General features: G+C 40.3%; 2 protein-coding genes across 2 annotated transcripts in view; both read left to right on the forward strand.

Annotated features, from left to right (window-relative positions):
- Positions 1–15,399, forward strand: part of LOC146640647 (uncharacterized) — a 126,267-nt gene that overhangs the window by 29,521 nt on the left and 81,347 nt on the right. The window lies entirely within an intron of this gene.
- Positions 1–15,399, forward strand: part of LOC146640648 (protein NLRC3-like) — a 47,951-nt gene that overhangs the window by 29,342 nt on the left and 3,210 nt on the right. The window contains exons 7-8 of the mRNA XM_085400041.1: positions 1,700–1,873; positions 11,120–11,293. Coding sequence (XP_085256167.1) covers positions 1,700–1,873; positions 11,120–11,293 — 348 coding nt within the window. The remainder of the gene's footprint in view (positions 1–1,699; positions 1,874–11,119; positions 11,294–15,399) is intronic.

Here is a 15,399-nt window from a genome sequence, read left to right on the forward strand (position 1 = left end):
AAATATGCTACCCTCCAGCTCCCCAAGGAAAAGGGAGGACTGGGTCTCCCCTGCCTCAGGAATTACTATTATGTCGCTCAAATAACCCCCCTCTTATATTGGTGTAACAAAACATACACGGCTAGGTGGAAGGAACTGGAGTCCAGCCTGTTGGACCGATTCCCCCTACAAGCTGTAATGGCAGATAAGGGTCTAATGTGCCGGCTGGAAAAGCTGGGGAACCCCTGGTTAACCCACACCCTCCAAGTTTGGCAGAAGGTAATCAACATCTGTGGGATACACAAAATGCTAAAAATCTTCAGGTGGGTTGCTTTCGACTCGGATTTTATTCCAAACAGACACGACTCTAACTTTGAAGCATGGATATCCTATGGCCTTACGACATTCCTCTCTCTTACTCATAGAAATATTGTGCTCAGATTTGAGGCCTTACGGGACGATCACAACCTGACAAAATACAACTTTCATAGAAACTTACAGCTGAGATCATATATTGATCATGAATGCAAACTGTCCGACTTCAATGATGCTGAGTCGCATTTTTTCCTCATCCTGAAAAATGCCACAACCATGACCCCTACTAAATCTATTTCTAAACTATACAAAGCCCTCTCTAGTGCCAGCAAGGATAATACTTTATACACTAAGGATAAATGGGAAAAGGAATCAGGGATTGCTATTTCTGTGGGGGAGTGGGAAAATGTTTTGTACTGCCAGTGGTCCACGTCCAGTTCTATGAGCTGGAAGGAACATGGCTGGAAGAATATTATTAGGTACTTCAAGACTCCATATCAGGAGAGGTACAAAGGGGCTTATATGCAATGCTGGAGACAATGCGGCTCGACTGTTGCTAACCATTTTCATGTCTTTTGGGACTGTCCCAAGTTAAAAAACGTTCAGGTCTCCTTAAGTGCAGTCTTTAACGTTCAAATACCTTTAGATTTTAAGGTTTTATACATGGGTTTGGTCCCCTTTCTGGAATGTAGGAGTGAGATTAAGTTGGTGCAATTACTCTTGGTGGCAAGTAAAAAAACAATTACTAGAAGATGGTTAAGCCCAGCCCAGCCTACCCTAGACGACTGGTTTGGGATCATTTTAGAGATATTTAGGATGGAAAAACTTACATATCTGTTAAGAAATCAAAAAGCCAAATTCTACCAAATTTGGAACAATTGGATCCAATTCATCACCCCCACGAGGGCTGACTTCACTTGATCTCACTATTACTTGGTTGTTTTTTGTTTGTTTGTTTTTTACATTTACTTCTATTACTATTGCTTGTTTATTTACTTATTTCTTCACAATGATTGCAGCATGGGCACCCCTCCCAGTTTGTGTTTATAGTTCCATGTAATGTGTTCTATATATCTCCTTTGGGAGAGCATGCGAGCAACTGTCCTAGTAATAGCTAGTGGAGGTTAATATGCACCCACTGATCACTTTGTTTATCATTTGCTCTCCTGGACTTAATCTAAAACCTGGAAGGACTTTGTTCCCATGTTATTCATATACTGCTATGCAGATGGTTTTTTCTTGTCCAATCCAAATAAAGATATAATTAAAAAAAAAACATTTTATTCAAGTTCATCCATATGATGTTGTATCTTAGTATGTTAAGGTTTCATCAAAAATAAAAAGATGGCATGTAATATAATAACAAACTTTACATAAGTATTATAGATTATCTTTTGTTTTTCAGACTGGGTGGCTGTAACCTGTCAGAGAGAAGCTGTGAAGCTCTGTGCTCAGTCCTCAGCTCCCAGTCCTCCAGTCTGAGAGAGCTGGACCTGAGTAACTCTGACCTGCAGGATTCAGGAGTGAAGCTTCTGTCTGCTGGACTAAAGAGTTCACAGTGTGCAGTGGAAACTCTCAGGTCAGGATTCAAACGTTAACACATATGATCATTTAAAATATGAATTATATTATTGATTGACTTATCTATAGAGCTTTTAGCTAAACTTATATTTATATTTGAGTGGATTATTAGACTCTGAATTACTGTGTAAAATTTGTCACAGTCATACGATTTTGTTTATTTATTAATTTTTTAAATTCATGTACTGGCCATTTTACATAAATTTGGCTAATCTTCTACAATATATACATTTGATTTCGTTAGGAACAAAATGTTCAAATTACATATTTTGCTGGATATTGGGTATTAATGAAATTATTATGTCTTTAATGACACCACATTTCCATATGTAGGAGGTTACTGGTGGTATTGTTTCAGTGTCTGAGTTTTCCTTGCAAAGAAACATCTGGAATTTAACAATACATGTTTTAAAGCTGTTTTCTCCAAAGGGATTTGTATTAGTGATGGTAAATTTGATTCTTTTTACCGAATCGAGTTTAAATGAGTCACTCACCAAAATGAATCGGGTTTTTTAAGTCATTTGAGTCTCTGAGTCAGTTGCCCAGAGAGTGCCAAAAATGTACTTTTTCTCTCAAACTTAATTTGTTTTTATTTTCATGTAAATCCTACTGCTACGATGAGTGACTGAAAAATAAAAACAACTATTTTATAGAGCAAAAAAGAATAAGATTTCTAAATTGGACATTTATTTTTGTTTATGTTATTAGTATTTCCTCTTTATCATCTTTGCACAAAAACAAAGTGTAGACTGAATGTTATATTGCATCAGTCAGACTATCAGGCTTCATCTCAGATGAAGGAGTGACTCTTCCGTGGTAACAAACTGTGAGTTTCAGCAGCTGAGAGGCAGGAGGGAAGGGTGAGTGAGTGGTCTTGATGCATTCTCAGTCTAGACTAGACTAGAAAGAGGGGCGCTGCTCTTGTGGCGACCAGCAGGTTGTCTCTCTCTGTCAGTGTCAGTGTTTTAACTTATTTTATTTCATTCTTTTATTCCTTTATATATATATTTTTTTGCCTGAGGAAATTCTATAGCATCGGCTTGTGCTTTGTGGAACTTCTTTTAACGAAGATGGGTTTTTTATTTCGCATGGTTTTATTGGCAATCCTGACGGTTGTTTGGAGTCATTCCTTTACCATCAATAATCCTGGCTAATGTGCAGTCTCTGAGGAGTAAATTGGATAAACTGCATTTGAATGTCGCACACTTGCGTGGCTACAGGGATACATGTCTAATGGCATTCACAGAGACTTGGCTCAAGGACTCTGACCCTGATTGTTCTCTGGAACTAAATGGCTTCGGGTTTCCCATACGTTTGGATCGAGACCCCGGAGCTACCCAGAAATCTCAAGGAGGAGTGTGTTTGTATATAAATCAGAAATGGTGTAAAAATGTGACCGTTCGTAGACAAGTGTGTCTGCCTGACATTGAACTCCTCTCTGTGTCTTTGAGGCCGTTTTATCTGCCGAGGGAATTCCCACAGATCAACGTCACCGTTGTTTACATCCACCCTAAAGCGAATCCTAAGAATGCGACTGACACCATCTCCATTTTTTTCCTAATAACAAACCATGGTCTTCAAAAGGTCTTATGAGGCTGATTCATGAAAGGAAAAAAGCTTTTATTGAAGGGAATATCTTGAAAGTTAGAGAAATTAGGAAGGAGATCAGATCAGAAATTAAAAAAGCCAAAGTAAAATACAAGGATAAGGTAGAGGCGGAGATGGGTAGCAATAACTTAAGGGTGGCCTGGGCAGGCATGAAACACATGACTGGTCACTGTTACAGTGACTGTAATAAGATAAGTCTTCCTGGTTTTAGTTCAGACTCTCAGTTAGCAAGTAGAGAAGCTTATAGACCCTCTACAATTTGCATACAGGCCTCGTAGACGTGTTGATGATGCAGTGGTCACTCTGTTGAACTTCCTTTATCGCCATCTTGATGGCGCCAAAGCTCATGCTCAGCTCTTATTTATTGATTTTTCTTCAGCTTTTAATACTATCCAGCCACATCTTTTAGCTGATAAACTTCTTAACCAGTTTACACTTGATCTTAATCTCGTTGGTTGGGTTTTAAACTTTTTAACTGACAGATCTCAGTGTGTGAGAGTGAACGGCTGTTTTTCCAAACAGCTGAACTCTTCCACTGGCTCACCGCAAGGTTGTTGTCTCTCTCCTCTACTGTATATTTTGTACACTAATGACTGTCGCAGTACACAGGCCAACAGGCATTTCATTAAATACGCAGATGACACAGTCATTGTAAGCCTCCTTCATGGTGAAGAGGATTCCCATGGGCCTGTTGTGGATGAGTTTGTTTCGTGGTGTGATCAGTCCTTCTTAATGATCAGCACCTTGAAAACCAAGGACATGGTTATTGACTTCAGGGAGACATCCCCTCATCCTGCGCTAACAGTGGTAAATGTGCAGCCATTGAACTGGTGGACAGTTATAAGTATTTGGGGGTTGTTCTTGATAAAGCTCTGTGCTTTGAGTCACATCTTGCTGCTACAGTGAAAAAGGTTCAACAAAGACTTTTTAAGGAGGTTGAGAGGTTTCAATGTTTCATCTGCAATGATGACTCGTTTTTTATAAAAGTTTTATTGAATCTGTTTTAACTTTCTGTATCATTGCTTGGTACGGTAATATGTCTCTGAATAATAAGACCAGACTTAACAACCTGGTTAAAGTGGCTGGTAAGATTTCAGGGAGGTCTCAGGTCCAGCTTGTGGACTTTTATAACAGGCAGGTGCTGAGGAAGGCGACCTCTGTCATGTTGTGTTCAGATCATCCTCTCTTTAATGATTTTCAACTGCTTCCATCAGGTCGTCGTTATAAAGTGCCTGCAGTGAAGACAAAGAGACATAGATTGTCTTTTGTACCTACTGCTATTATCATAGTTAATAACACTGAACCATATGTGTTGTTGCCATTGCACATTGTACTTTTTTGATGAAAAATCTAGGTTGTTTTCTCAGGCTTATATTATATTATATTATTTTGGAGTTTGTATGTGATGTGTTGGTTGCCTGTTTGTTTGTTTGTTTGTACGGACATACTGCAAATCAATTTCCCATTAGGGACAATAAAGTTACCAATAACCAATAATCATCCAGGTAAGTAAATCTCCAAAAGTTGATTCTGTTCATCTGGACGTAGCGTTTTGTGGGAGAAATGTTTCATCATCATCCAGGTGACTTCTTCAATCTCGGCTGACTGCAGGTTTCAATCTTATAAACAGTACATTTGCATAATGACTGAAACCAGCCCACTGAAGGAACAATGGGCTGGGAGGTCAGTTCCTTAATCATAATTATGCAAATTCTCATGACCATTGATCAAAGCCCACTGATCAAAGCCCACTGATCAAAGCCCACTGATCAAAGCCCACTGATCAATAGCCATGAGAACCATTCACAGAGAGTTGGGGAATGGCTGCAATCACAGCATTTTAATCATTATTTTAAAGGCTGTAGATTGGAGCCATTGCTCTAACAGTGTACAAATGTAACAGGGCTTGGTGCTGATGCTAACAGTGCTAGCTGCTTCAGCCTTTATTTACACATTATAAGCACATTTAGCTTATTTTAAACAGTATATAAAACAGCTAGTACTGCTGGGACGTTATATTTTCACAAGCTAACATGAGCCAATCAGTGAGATGTCTAGCCATGACAGTTGTATGTTGCTGTGAGAAGAGTCGGGCTACATACAGTGATGATAGTGTTAGCCATGTTAGCATTTAGCTTCTATGTTTTTATAGTTTACACTTCTTGTTTATTGCTAGCTGCTCTGTTTAGTTGCTTTAGGGTTTCTTAGTTTACTTTTCCTGCATTATTTTGGTAGTTATCGTGCTTGGTGTCATAAGTTCAGTTTGACTTCCTCCCCTGACATTGTCTACATTAGTTTCAGCTGTGGAAGGATTTATTGAGTGTTTTCTATTTCTTCCATTTGAACAATAGTGGTGCACTCTATGCTTGTAGCTGCTGTGTGCTACGTTCTTCTGTCAAACAAGATGGCGCCTGTGTTTGGCTTTGCCGCCGCTGCAGCTTGCTGGAGGCAACAATGTAGTTTTTCACTGTCGTCAATCATTTTTTGTAATGTCATTTTTGCTCTTTTGAGTTCTGACTTAATTTCTGCTGCTTTAAATTATGATTGGGAGATACTGTTAACCCTTTAAGGCCGGTCAGAGTGGGAACGCTCAGTTTTGCGTAACTATTTTTAAATGCCTGTAGATCGGCAACCACACAAGCTAGTGCAATAATTTTTATTTTTGCATGTGAAACCGGAGTTGTACTTACATCTTATGTATCCAGCTTATCCTAGGTCACCGTTTCCTTCCACACATAGCTTTGCAAAAGTTGCATGAAAAGCACTTGCAGCAACAAAAAAGTAATATTCCAGAAACACGCTTTGCCAATCCGATCAGATGTTCATAGCACTTCCTACGTTGGAATAGATGTCAGCCCAAACTATCGTATGTCCGCCATTACCTGCCCGAAACCTGAAGTGACGTCGTTTTTGCGAAAATTCTAGTTGTTTGTTTGTTTGTTTGTTTTTACCTTGAAGCCTACACTGGTGTTTTTAAAAGTCATGTTTGAGTTTACCCTTTCAGTATAGTTTCTGGGAGGCTTAGAACTCAAATTACACAGTTGGAAATAGTTTATTTTGATGCACTGAAGTTTTTCTTGCAAATTCACATGGTAGTATTTATTTTAGTTTTTCATGCAGTATATACAATTTGGTGTATCTCAAAAATACAACTATGGATACACTCAAATTACATTTCCTGTGGTTGGAAACTATTTTGTGCAACTTTTTTAGTTCTTCCGTTTTGAGGGATAAACCTCTTAAATTTCTCTAACTACAAATATATGTAAAAATACAAAACAAAACAATTTTCAATTTGTTCTAGTTTATTGCACTTTTTGCTGTATATGTATATATGTATATGTAGTTACTATGGACTGAATGCATACATATTATTAAAATTTGGGCTATAACGGTTGTATTGATGTATAGCAACTTGAACTGCTCCCCAAAATGGCACTACAGCAGTGGTTCCCAAACTTTTTTTGCTGGGCCCCCCTTTGTTTTACACGAAAAACGTTCGCCTCCCCCCCGGCGCGTGAACAGCACGCACACGCACTAACACATCCTCCAACCACACACGCCCATATTTTGCTCCATTGCGGTTTATTTCACACCTCAAACATTTAGTAAACAATTAAGCAAATACAAGTAATCTGCAATAAATTACAGGTAGTAAGAAAATAAACTACTAAATCTTTTACGCTACGTCCGCACCTACACTGGTATTTTTGAAAATGCAGCTGTTTCATCCAAACAGTGTTTCAAATCACCAAAAACTGAGATTTTTTTAAAACTCCTTTTTTGCGGACGAGGAATACAGAGTTCATCTGGCAACGTCAAAGGTTGCGCCTTTTTTCACGTCACGTTATTGTTTATGTGAGATGAATTGCAGAATGGCAGACAGAGACAAAATACTGTTACTCTGAGTATCTGCAGGTTTCACACGCAGTTACTGTCCCTCCATTTACAAAGGCGTCACGGGTAGTTGTTTTTTCTTCTTCTGTAATACTAATCAACATTGCTGTCAATACATTTTCAAAAAATGCCTCTCTGTGCAAAATGGGTTCAAAAACATAAACAGCTGTGGGATCCTGTTTGTCTGTGATTTGAATCGAGGGAACAAATCGTGGCAGGATCAGCCTGATGTTATTTGTATCCCGCTGTAACTTTACTCTATAAAGAGCAAACATCTCCAAAATGTCAGGAGTAGTTAGTCACTACAACAAGTGTTTGTGAACTAAAAATTAAGAATGTGGGATCCTGTTTGTCCATGATTGGAAGAGCCCAGCGCTGCTCCCGACGCAGGGACCTACCTCAGCACCTGTGCAGGTGAAGCCAAAGGGCAGATTTGCTTCACCATATTTTCTAGTCTTTGGCTTAGAATGAAGTTGGTTTGGAAACATATTCAGCGATGCTTCATCTCCTGCTTTGCGTTTCTGTGGGCGCCGTGCTAGCAGTGTTCAAGCGTTTTGTTCCCCTCCCTTTTCATACCGCGCCCCCCCTGCCATGGCTCTGCGCCCCCCCTAGGGGGCGGGCACCACAGTTTGGGAAGGTCTGCACTACAGCATGTAAAAATCTAAAGATAAGCTCTGGCAGACTTGGTTCTATGGTAGGTCTTAAAGGGTTTAACATCAAAGATTCAGTGGAGAGCTACTGTAACAGCTGAACAGAAAAACTCTTCCTCCCCTGGTGTGCTACTCTTCACAACCCGCAGGACTTTCACCCTCAAGAGATGGAAAAGGGGAACGAGGGCCGACGTCCAGGTGAAACTGAGAAGCTACCAGAGGCTAGCTTCTTGGCTGTGGGGAGAATCCTGGTGCCTGCGTCCACTTCCTCTCCTGACATTTAGTTAATATGTTACGCCGGTGACTGGGACCTGGGCTCTGTGGCTCAGAAGCAGTTTTTCTCACGGTGTGTCCGTCAAACGTTCACTGTTTTTATTGATAACAGCTATGTCTGCTCATCGATCATTGCTTCCCCCAGCTCTGGAGTCGCTGCCCTGCCCAGCAGGTCCACAGGTCTGCATTGTCTTTATTTCAAGTGCCGCTGCAGTCAGCTGTTGATTTTGCAGATCGACCGTCATCAACTCGGTTGGCCCCGCTTAACGTTCGCTCCATAACAAACAAATCATTTATTCTAAGCGATCTCTTTATTAAAGAGTCTCTAGATTTCATGTGTCTGACTGAGACGTGGCAGCAAAATAAGAATTATGTCCAATGTTCCCTCTAATGTTTCATGTGTCTGAGCGAACACACAAACTCCCTGAGCGGTCCCTTGGATCACTGGATCATGTTGTCATTAACGTGGCTTCACTCTACATCAACCAAAACACCGGTGTCGGCACATGAGGACGCTGTCATAGCCCGTCAGCGACGTTGATTAGCTGCGTATATACGAATGTGAATCATTGGCTGGACTATGGGATAAGGCGGCATCGTTCTAAATACTGGAGCAGCCAGTCACTGACTAACACTGCAAAGCAGAATTGTTAACGTATTTATTTTAATTTCAATTCAGGTTAGTATTTAGTATTTAGTATTTAGTATTTAGTATTTATTTATTTATTGTCATTGTCAAGAACAATGAAATTGCGTTTGGGGCTTCCATACAACCCCCAAAAAAAGAAGAAAATAATAAATACCCCTTAAAACCCAAGTGTACATATTTAACCCAGTGTGACTCCAATGCAATAAGACAATCCTTAGCAACAACATGAGAACATGACAAGTAATGTTTGTAGAAAATCAGACAAAGACCTGAGAAACATGACAAAGTACAACAATGCAACCCATTCAATATTATTGTACTGTGAGATATGATATCAGATATGATAGTTATCTATTTAAGAAGGAGGGGGGGGGGGGGGGGGCAGGAGGGGGAAGAGAATAAAGATATGATGCACCAATGCAGACCAGTTCATTGCTATTAAGAAGTTGGATATGGTTATTGTCCGTGAGAGGGGGGCAGAGAGTTCAGGAGCCTCACAGCCTGTTAGATATCTTTTTGTGCGCAATGCAGATACTCTGTGTGCAGAGAGCGTGTCAGCGGATTGCGCCCGTGCGCAGCTTAGAGGGAACATTGATTATGTCCACTTGAATGAAATCTGCCCGGCTGGCTGCTCCGTCATCTGAACTCCGCGTCTTTTAGGACGTGGTGGAGGACTCGCTGTTGTTTACCAGGACAGATTCACATGCAGTCTGATGACCTCGGACTCCTTTTCTGCATTTGAGTCACAGATGATGGTCAGTTCTCTAAAAACCAGTTATTGTATTTTATTCTACCTGATGGGGTCTTTCTAACTGAATTTAATGACCTTCTGACATCCATCATTTCATTGGAGAAGGTTGGGAGATTTGAGCCGTCATATTGATGAAGCATCCTGTAACACTGCTGCTGAGCTCATCACTGTCACTGAGTCTTTTAACTTTAGGCAGCATGTTTCTGGCCCCACACATACAAAGGGTCACACACTGGATCTTGTTTTCTCCCTGGGTTTAAATATACATGATGTATGTGTGGAGGATGTCCATGTGAGTGACCATAGCTGCATATTTTTTAACTTGTTATTTTACTTGGATCCTTCATCTCCTAAACTGATGATCCAAAGGCGGATTATAAACCAAGATGCTGCTGGAAGGTTCTCTGCCATGTTTGACCCTCGCATGGCTCGTAGTGACCTCGACTCACGTATTTTATCCTTTAATGATCAATGCAAGTTGTTGGAAAGCCCACTGATAACATGTTTACATGGCTAAAATGTTATGGCTCATTCATTGATAGTATTTTCGCCATAGAAATTGTTATGTCCTATATTGTTGAACCCACCATGTCTATGCTGATGCTCTTTGAACGCACCACATACGTACTCGAGGCCATGCAGTGGCTGCTAGTCTGTGTTCTCAGTATTTTTATGTGTCAGTTCCAGTTTTAGAGCTCTAAAGTGCAGCTATCGTGTTAGGAATATGTTAGGAATAGACAGGAACACTGAGCACACTGAGGTCAAATCTTTATTTAGGGCGACCGTGGCTCAGGGGGTTGGGAATCGCATCTGTAACCGGAAGGTCACCGGTTCGATCCCTGGGCTCTCTGTCCTGGTCGTTGTGTCCTTGGGCTTTACCCTACTTGCCTACTGGCGTTGGCCAGAGGGGCCGATGGCGCGATATGGCAGCCTCGCTTCTGTCAGTCTGCCCCAGGGCAGCTGTGGCTACAACCGTAGCTGCCTCCACCAGTGTATGAATGTGAGAGTGACTGAATAGTGGCATTGTAAAGCGCTTTGGGTGCCTTGAAAAGCGCTATATAAATCCAATCCATTATTATTATTATTATTTTACCACTCGCTGCATTCTTGATGTTCATGTTCTTCTCTTTCCCCTCACCCTGCAACCAGTCATGGTAGATGCTCCTCCTGGAGCCTGTTTTCACTGGGAGGATCTTTGTGTCAAAGGGAGTTCTTCTTCCCACCATCACCAAGTGCTGCTCACAGTGGAGGCGGTTACCTTACACTGTTAAACAGCTTCAGATGACTGTTGTTGTCTGTTGGGTATTGTCACTTATAAATAAAGTTACATTGAATGGATGTATGGATGGATAGATGTTATTGTGACAAAGAGAAAACGATTGTTGACAGATTGATTGTTGTTTTGTGTGTCTGCAGTCTGTCAGGCTGTCTGATCACAGAGGAAGGCTGTACTTCTCTGGCCTCAGCTCTGAGCTCCAACCCCTCCCATCTGAGACAGCTGGACCTGAGCTACAATCATCCAGGTCCCTCAGGAATGAAGCTGCTGTCGGCTGGACTGAAGGATCCAGGCTGGAGACTGGACACTCTCAGGTATGGAGAGAATGTCTGATAGAGGAGGAAGAGCTGGAAACATTTCCTGTGTCCTTCACTCACTTCCTGTTTGTTTCCTGCAGATGAGACATGAACAATCACACATGTAGGAATATTTTCAGGGACAGACACACTAGTCTAGCTGGATAGTTCGTGGATATTTATGTAGGGGTCTCCAAGGAGTCTGGTTGCAGGAACATTTAGGTCACAGGTGTACCTGAGATAGATACCAGTGTACCTAATAAAGTGTCAGCCATGTGTATGTTTCCCACGCTGTATGTCCACAGTGACAGAAGGATGAAACAAGGCTGTGAATCATTTCAGTCTGTGTTTGTGACAAAGAGGCAGACAGGAGCAGCTAACATTTGGAAATGGAAGCTTAAATAATGACAAACTCTACATTCACAGCTGAATTAACAATAAATTTGTTCTCAAGTGCACATTTAGCAGCTAATGCTATTACTGTTTTCCCTTGCTTTCTACAACTTGAGCAGCTATTGCTAAGTAGGCCACTTTGCTCTGCTAAGGATTTATGTGACCATGATGAAAACTCTGATAAGCTAATGCTGCTAAGCTAATACTGTTTATGGGCCCTGTTAGAATCAATATTTCATTCTCATTCTGTTGTTTGAGAACAATATTAACGTTTCACATCATTATAACACAAGAGAAAAGGGTATTAGCGTTAGCTACTAATGCTTATTCACCTCAAATTAGCTTTAGCTGCTAATGGTAGCCTACTTAGCAATAACTGCTCACTAATATAATGCTAATTCACATCAAATTAGCATTAGCTGCTCAAGTTGTTATAAGGAAAGAGAAAACGGTATTAGCATTAGCTGCTAATAATTGTTCACCCCTAATTAGAGTTAGCCCCTAATGGCAGCCTACTTAGCATTAACTCCTGACGTCGTTGTAATGCAGGGGAAAAGAGTTACCATTATCGGATAATGCTAATTCACATCAAATTAACATTAGTTAACAACGGTAGACTTCGTATCATTAGCTGCTGTCATTCTTACAAAGCAAACAGTATGAGCATTAGCTGTTAATGCTTTCTCATCTAACATTAGAATTGGCCACTAATGGCGTATTGTTAAAAAGTAAAAAAACACATTGTTAGCATAAGCGGATGATGCTAATTCACCTAAATTAGCATTAGCTAATGATGGCTAGCATTAGCTACTGATATTGATATAAATCAAGAAAATATGGTATTAGCATTAGCTTTTAATGCTTTTTCATCTAAAATTAGAATTAGCCACTAATGGCGTGCTATTTAGCATTACCTCTTCACATCGCAGGGGAAAAGTTAAAATTAAATAAAAAAAAATGTTCAGATTAGCTACTCATATTTTAAAAAGTAAGAAAAAACATTGTTAGCATAAGCGGATAATGCTAATTCACCTCAAATTAGTATTAGCTAATAACGGCAACCTACTTAGCATTAGCTGGTCACATTGTTATAATGCAAGAAAATATGGTATTACCATTAGCTGCCAATTCCTAAATACCTAAAATTAGCATTACCTGTAATGGAAGTCTACTTAGCATTAACTCCTCACTAATGTAATGCTAATTCACATCAAATTAGCTTTAGCTTTAGTATTAGCTGCTAGCACCAGCCTACCCAGCACTAGCTGCTCACATTGTTAAAAGGGAAGAGAAAACGATATTAGCATTAGCTGGTAATAATTATTCACCCCTAATTAGAATTAGCTGCTAATGGCAGCATACTTAGCATTAACTCCTCACATCGTTATAATGCAAATGAGGCTAACTTACATTAAATTAGACTGCTGTTATTAGCTAATGCTATTTAGCAGTAGCTGCTCACATTGTTATAAAGCAAAGGAAAACGATATGAGCATTAGGTTCTAATGCGTATTTGCCTTTAATTAGACGTAGGTGCTAATGGCGACCTACTCAGCATTAGCAGCTCAGATGTTGTATTGCTAGGGAAAAGAGTGTTAGCATTAGCCGTTCACATTGTTATAAAGTTAAGGGAAATAGTGTTAGCATTAGCTACTCACATTGTTAAAAAGTAAGTGTTAGCATTAGTGCATAATGCTAATTCACATCCAATTAGCATTAGTTAATAACGGCAGCCTATTTAGCATTAGCAGATAATGTTGAATTTGGCCCACTGGAAAAGTTAAGAACTCAAGATTTAGGAGTGTTTCTCGATAGCTCTTTCTCATTTGAGAAACAAATAAATGTTGTTATTAAAACCAGCTGTAAGCTTTATATTGTTGATTGTCATTTCCCATATGGAAAAGATATATAAATCTTATAAAGTTTGTATCTGTCTTGTGTGAAACTTGTATGAAAAGCATACAAGAGTGAAAACAGATATAAGATCCCTTGAAAAATTATATAATGAAACTTGTATGTTTTCGATACTTACTAAAACAATATATGAAAGTAATGAGAAAGTGGCCACTTTCGTGAGTATGACTTTCATCATATAAGTTTTTAGTCTTTTCCATATGGGATATGCTTAAAAATATTTACTCATACATGCTTAGTTTTATAATCGATTGGATGATGATAGAGGTTCGATCCTTAGTAGTCTGTAAAGACTCTGTGTGCCTTCCAGAGTGCTCTGGCATGCACACACCACTTGGGGCCATGAGAGAGGTCGTACCCTCTCTTACTGATTTATGGTGTAGGACAGGGGTCTCAAACTCAATTTAGCTGGGGGCCGCTGCAGGCAGAGTCTGGGTGAGGCTGGGCCGCATTAGGTTTTCCACAAGAAAGACATGGTTAAAAAATTCCAATCTTCTCAAATCTCTTTATTTTTATTTTTTAACACAAAATATGAAAAATAAATAAACAAATTAAGAATTAATAAGAAAATAAATCAATCTGTAATACATAAATAAAATAATAATAAGATATTTTTAGTCAGTGAACTTGTGTGTTTCTTTCAGTCTTCTATATCTGCTGTATTTAGATTGAAATGTCTGTATTAACAGTTCTATAACCTTCTTCTGAACATGAATGGAACACTGGAGAAAATGAACTGTTCTTCTGAACATGGCTTCTCTTGCCTACTCCTTGCTGCTAGAGACCTGGCAGCGTTTCCTCTCGCATAGCCGAGCCAGATTTGGCCTGAAGGAGGAAGCAGTTGCGACCCTCAGTATGTCTTGAAGATGATCATCCGTAAGTCTGGACCTGTACTTGGACTTATTGAAGTTCAAAGTGGAGAAGAGCTTTTGGCACAAGTATGTGCTACCAAAAAGGCACATGGTCCGCTTGAACATTCGGGAAAGCCGAGGGAAACTAGGGCTCAAGTCTCTCAAAAATTGTCCAAGCTTGTCTGCTTTTCCACTCACCTCCCTGAACTTTGCTTTGAGTTCAGAGTTGCACTGCAGCTCAATGAGCTCCATTTGAAGCACAGAAGGGGCATCTTGCACATCAAAGGAGAAGGGGTCCGCAAACATTTGAAAGGTGGCTCTGTGTGTCTTGAAGTCAGCAAATCTGTGATCAAATTCCTCCTGTAGCATCAAAATGACATCAACATACTCGTCAGCACTGAATGGTGTGCCTGCATCCACGAGTGCCTTGCATGCTGGGAAATGGCAAAGGTTTGTCTGAGAGAGCTGAGCTTTCCAGAGCGCCAGTTTTGTGGAGAATGCTCTCACGTTGTCATAGGCAGCACTGACAAGTTGCCCCTGGCCTTGTAACGTCTTGTTCAGTACATTAAGCTCATGTGTCATATCAACAAGAAAAGCTGAGTCCATGAGCCATTTGGGATCAGTTAGCACAGGAACACTAACTCCATCCTTCTCCATGAAGGCTTCACTTCTGCTCTCAACTCAAAAAGTCTCTTTAATACATTTCCCCTGCTGAGCCAACGTACCTCAGTGAAGTCGAGCACATCCCCATATTCTGACTCCATTTCCTCTAAAAAAGCACAGAACCTTCGGTGCTTTAAGCCCCTGGATCTGACTTGGTTGATGCATTTCACAACAATAGACATCACATTGTCAAACTTCAGGCATTTGCTGCAAAGGACCTGCTGATGGATGATGCAGTGCAGAGCAATGGCCTCCTCCACGCCTTCCTCTTCCAGTTTGTTTTGTGCCACCAGTCCATGTTTC

This window comes from Rhamphochromis longiceps, unplaced genomic scaffold, assembly GCF_057381845.1.
Source record: "Rhamphochromis longiceps isolate RC_006_pf unplaced genomic scaffold, R_longiceps_female_GT1.1 unmapped_scaffold_4, whole genome shotgun sequence".
NCBI lineage: Eukaryota > Metazoa > Chordata > Actinopteri > Cichliformes > Cichlidae > Rhamphochromis > Rhamphochromis longiceps.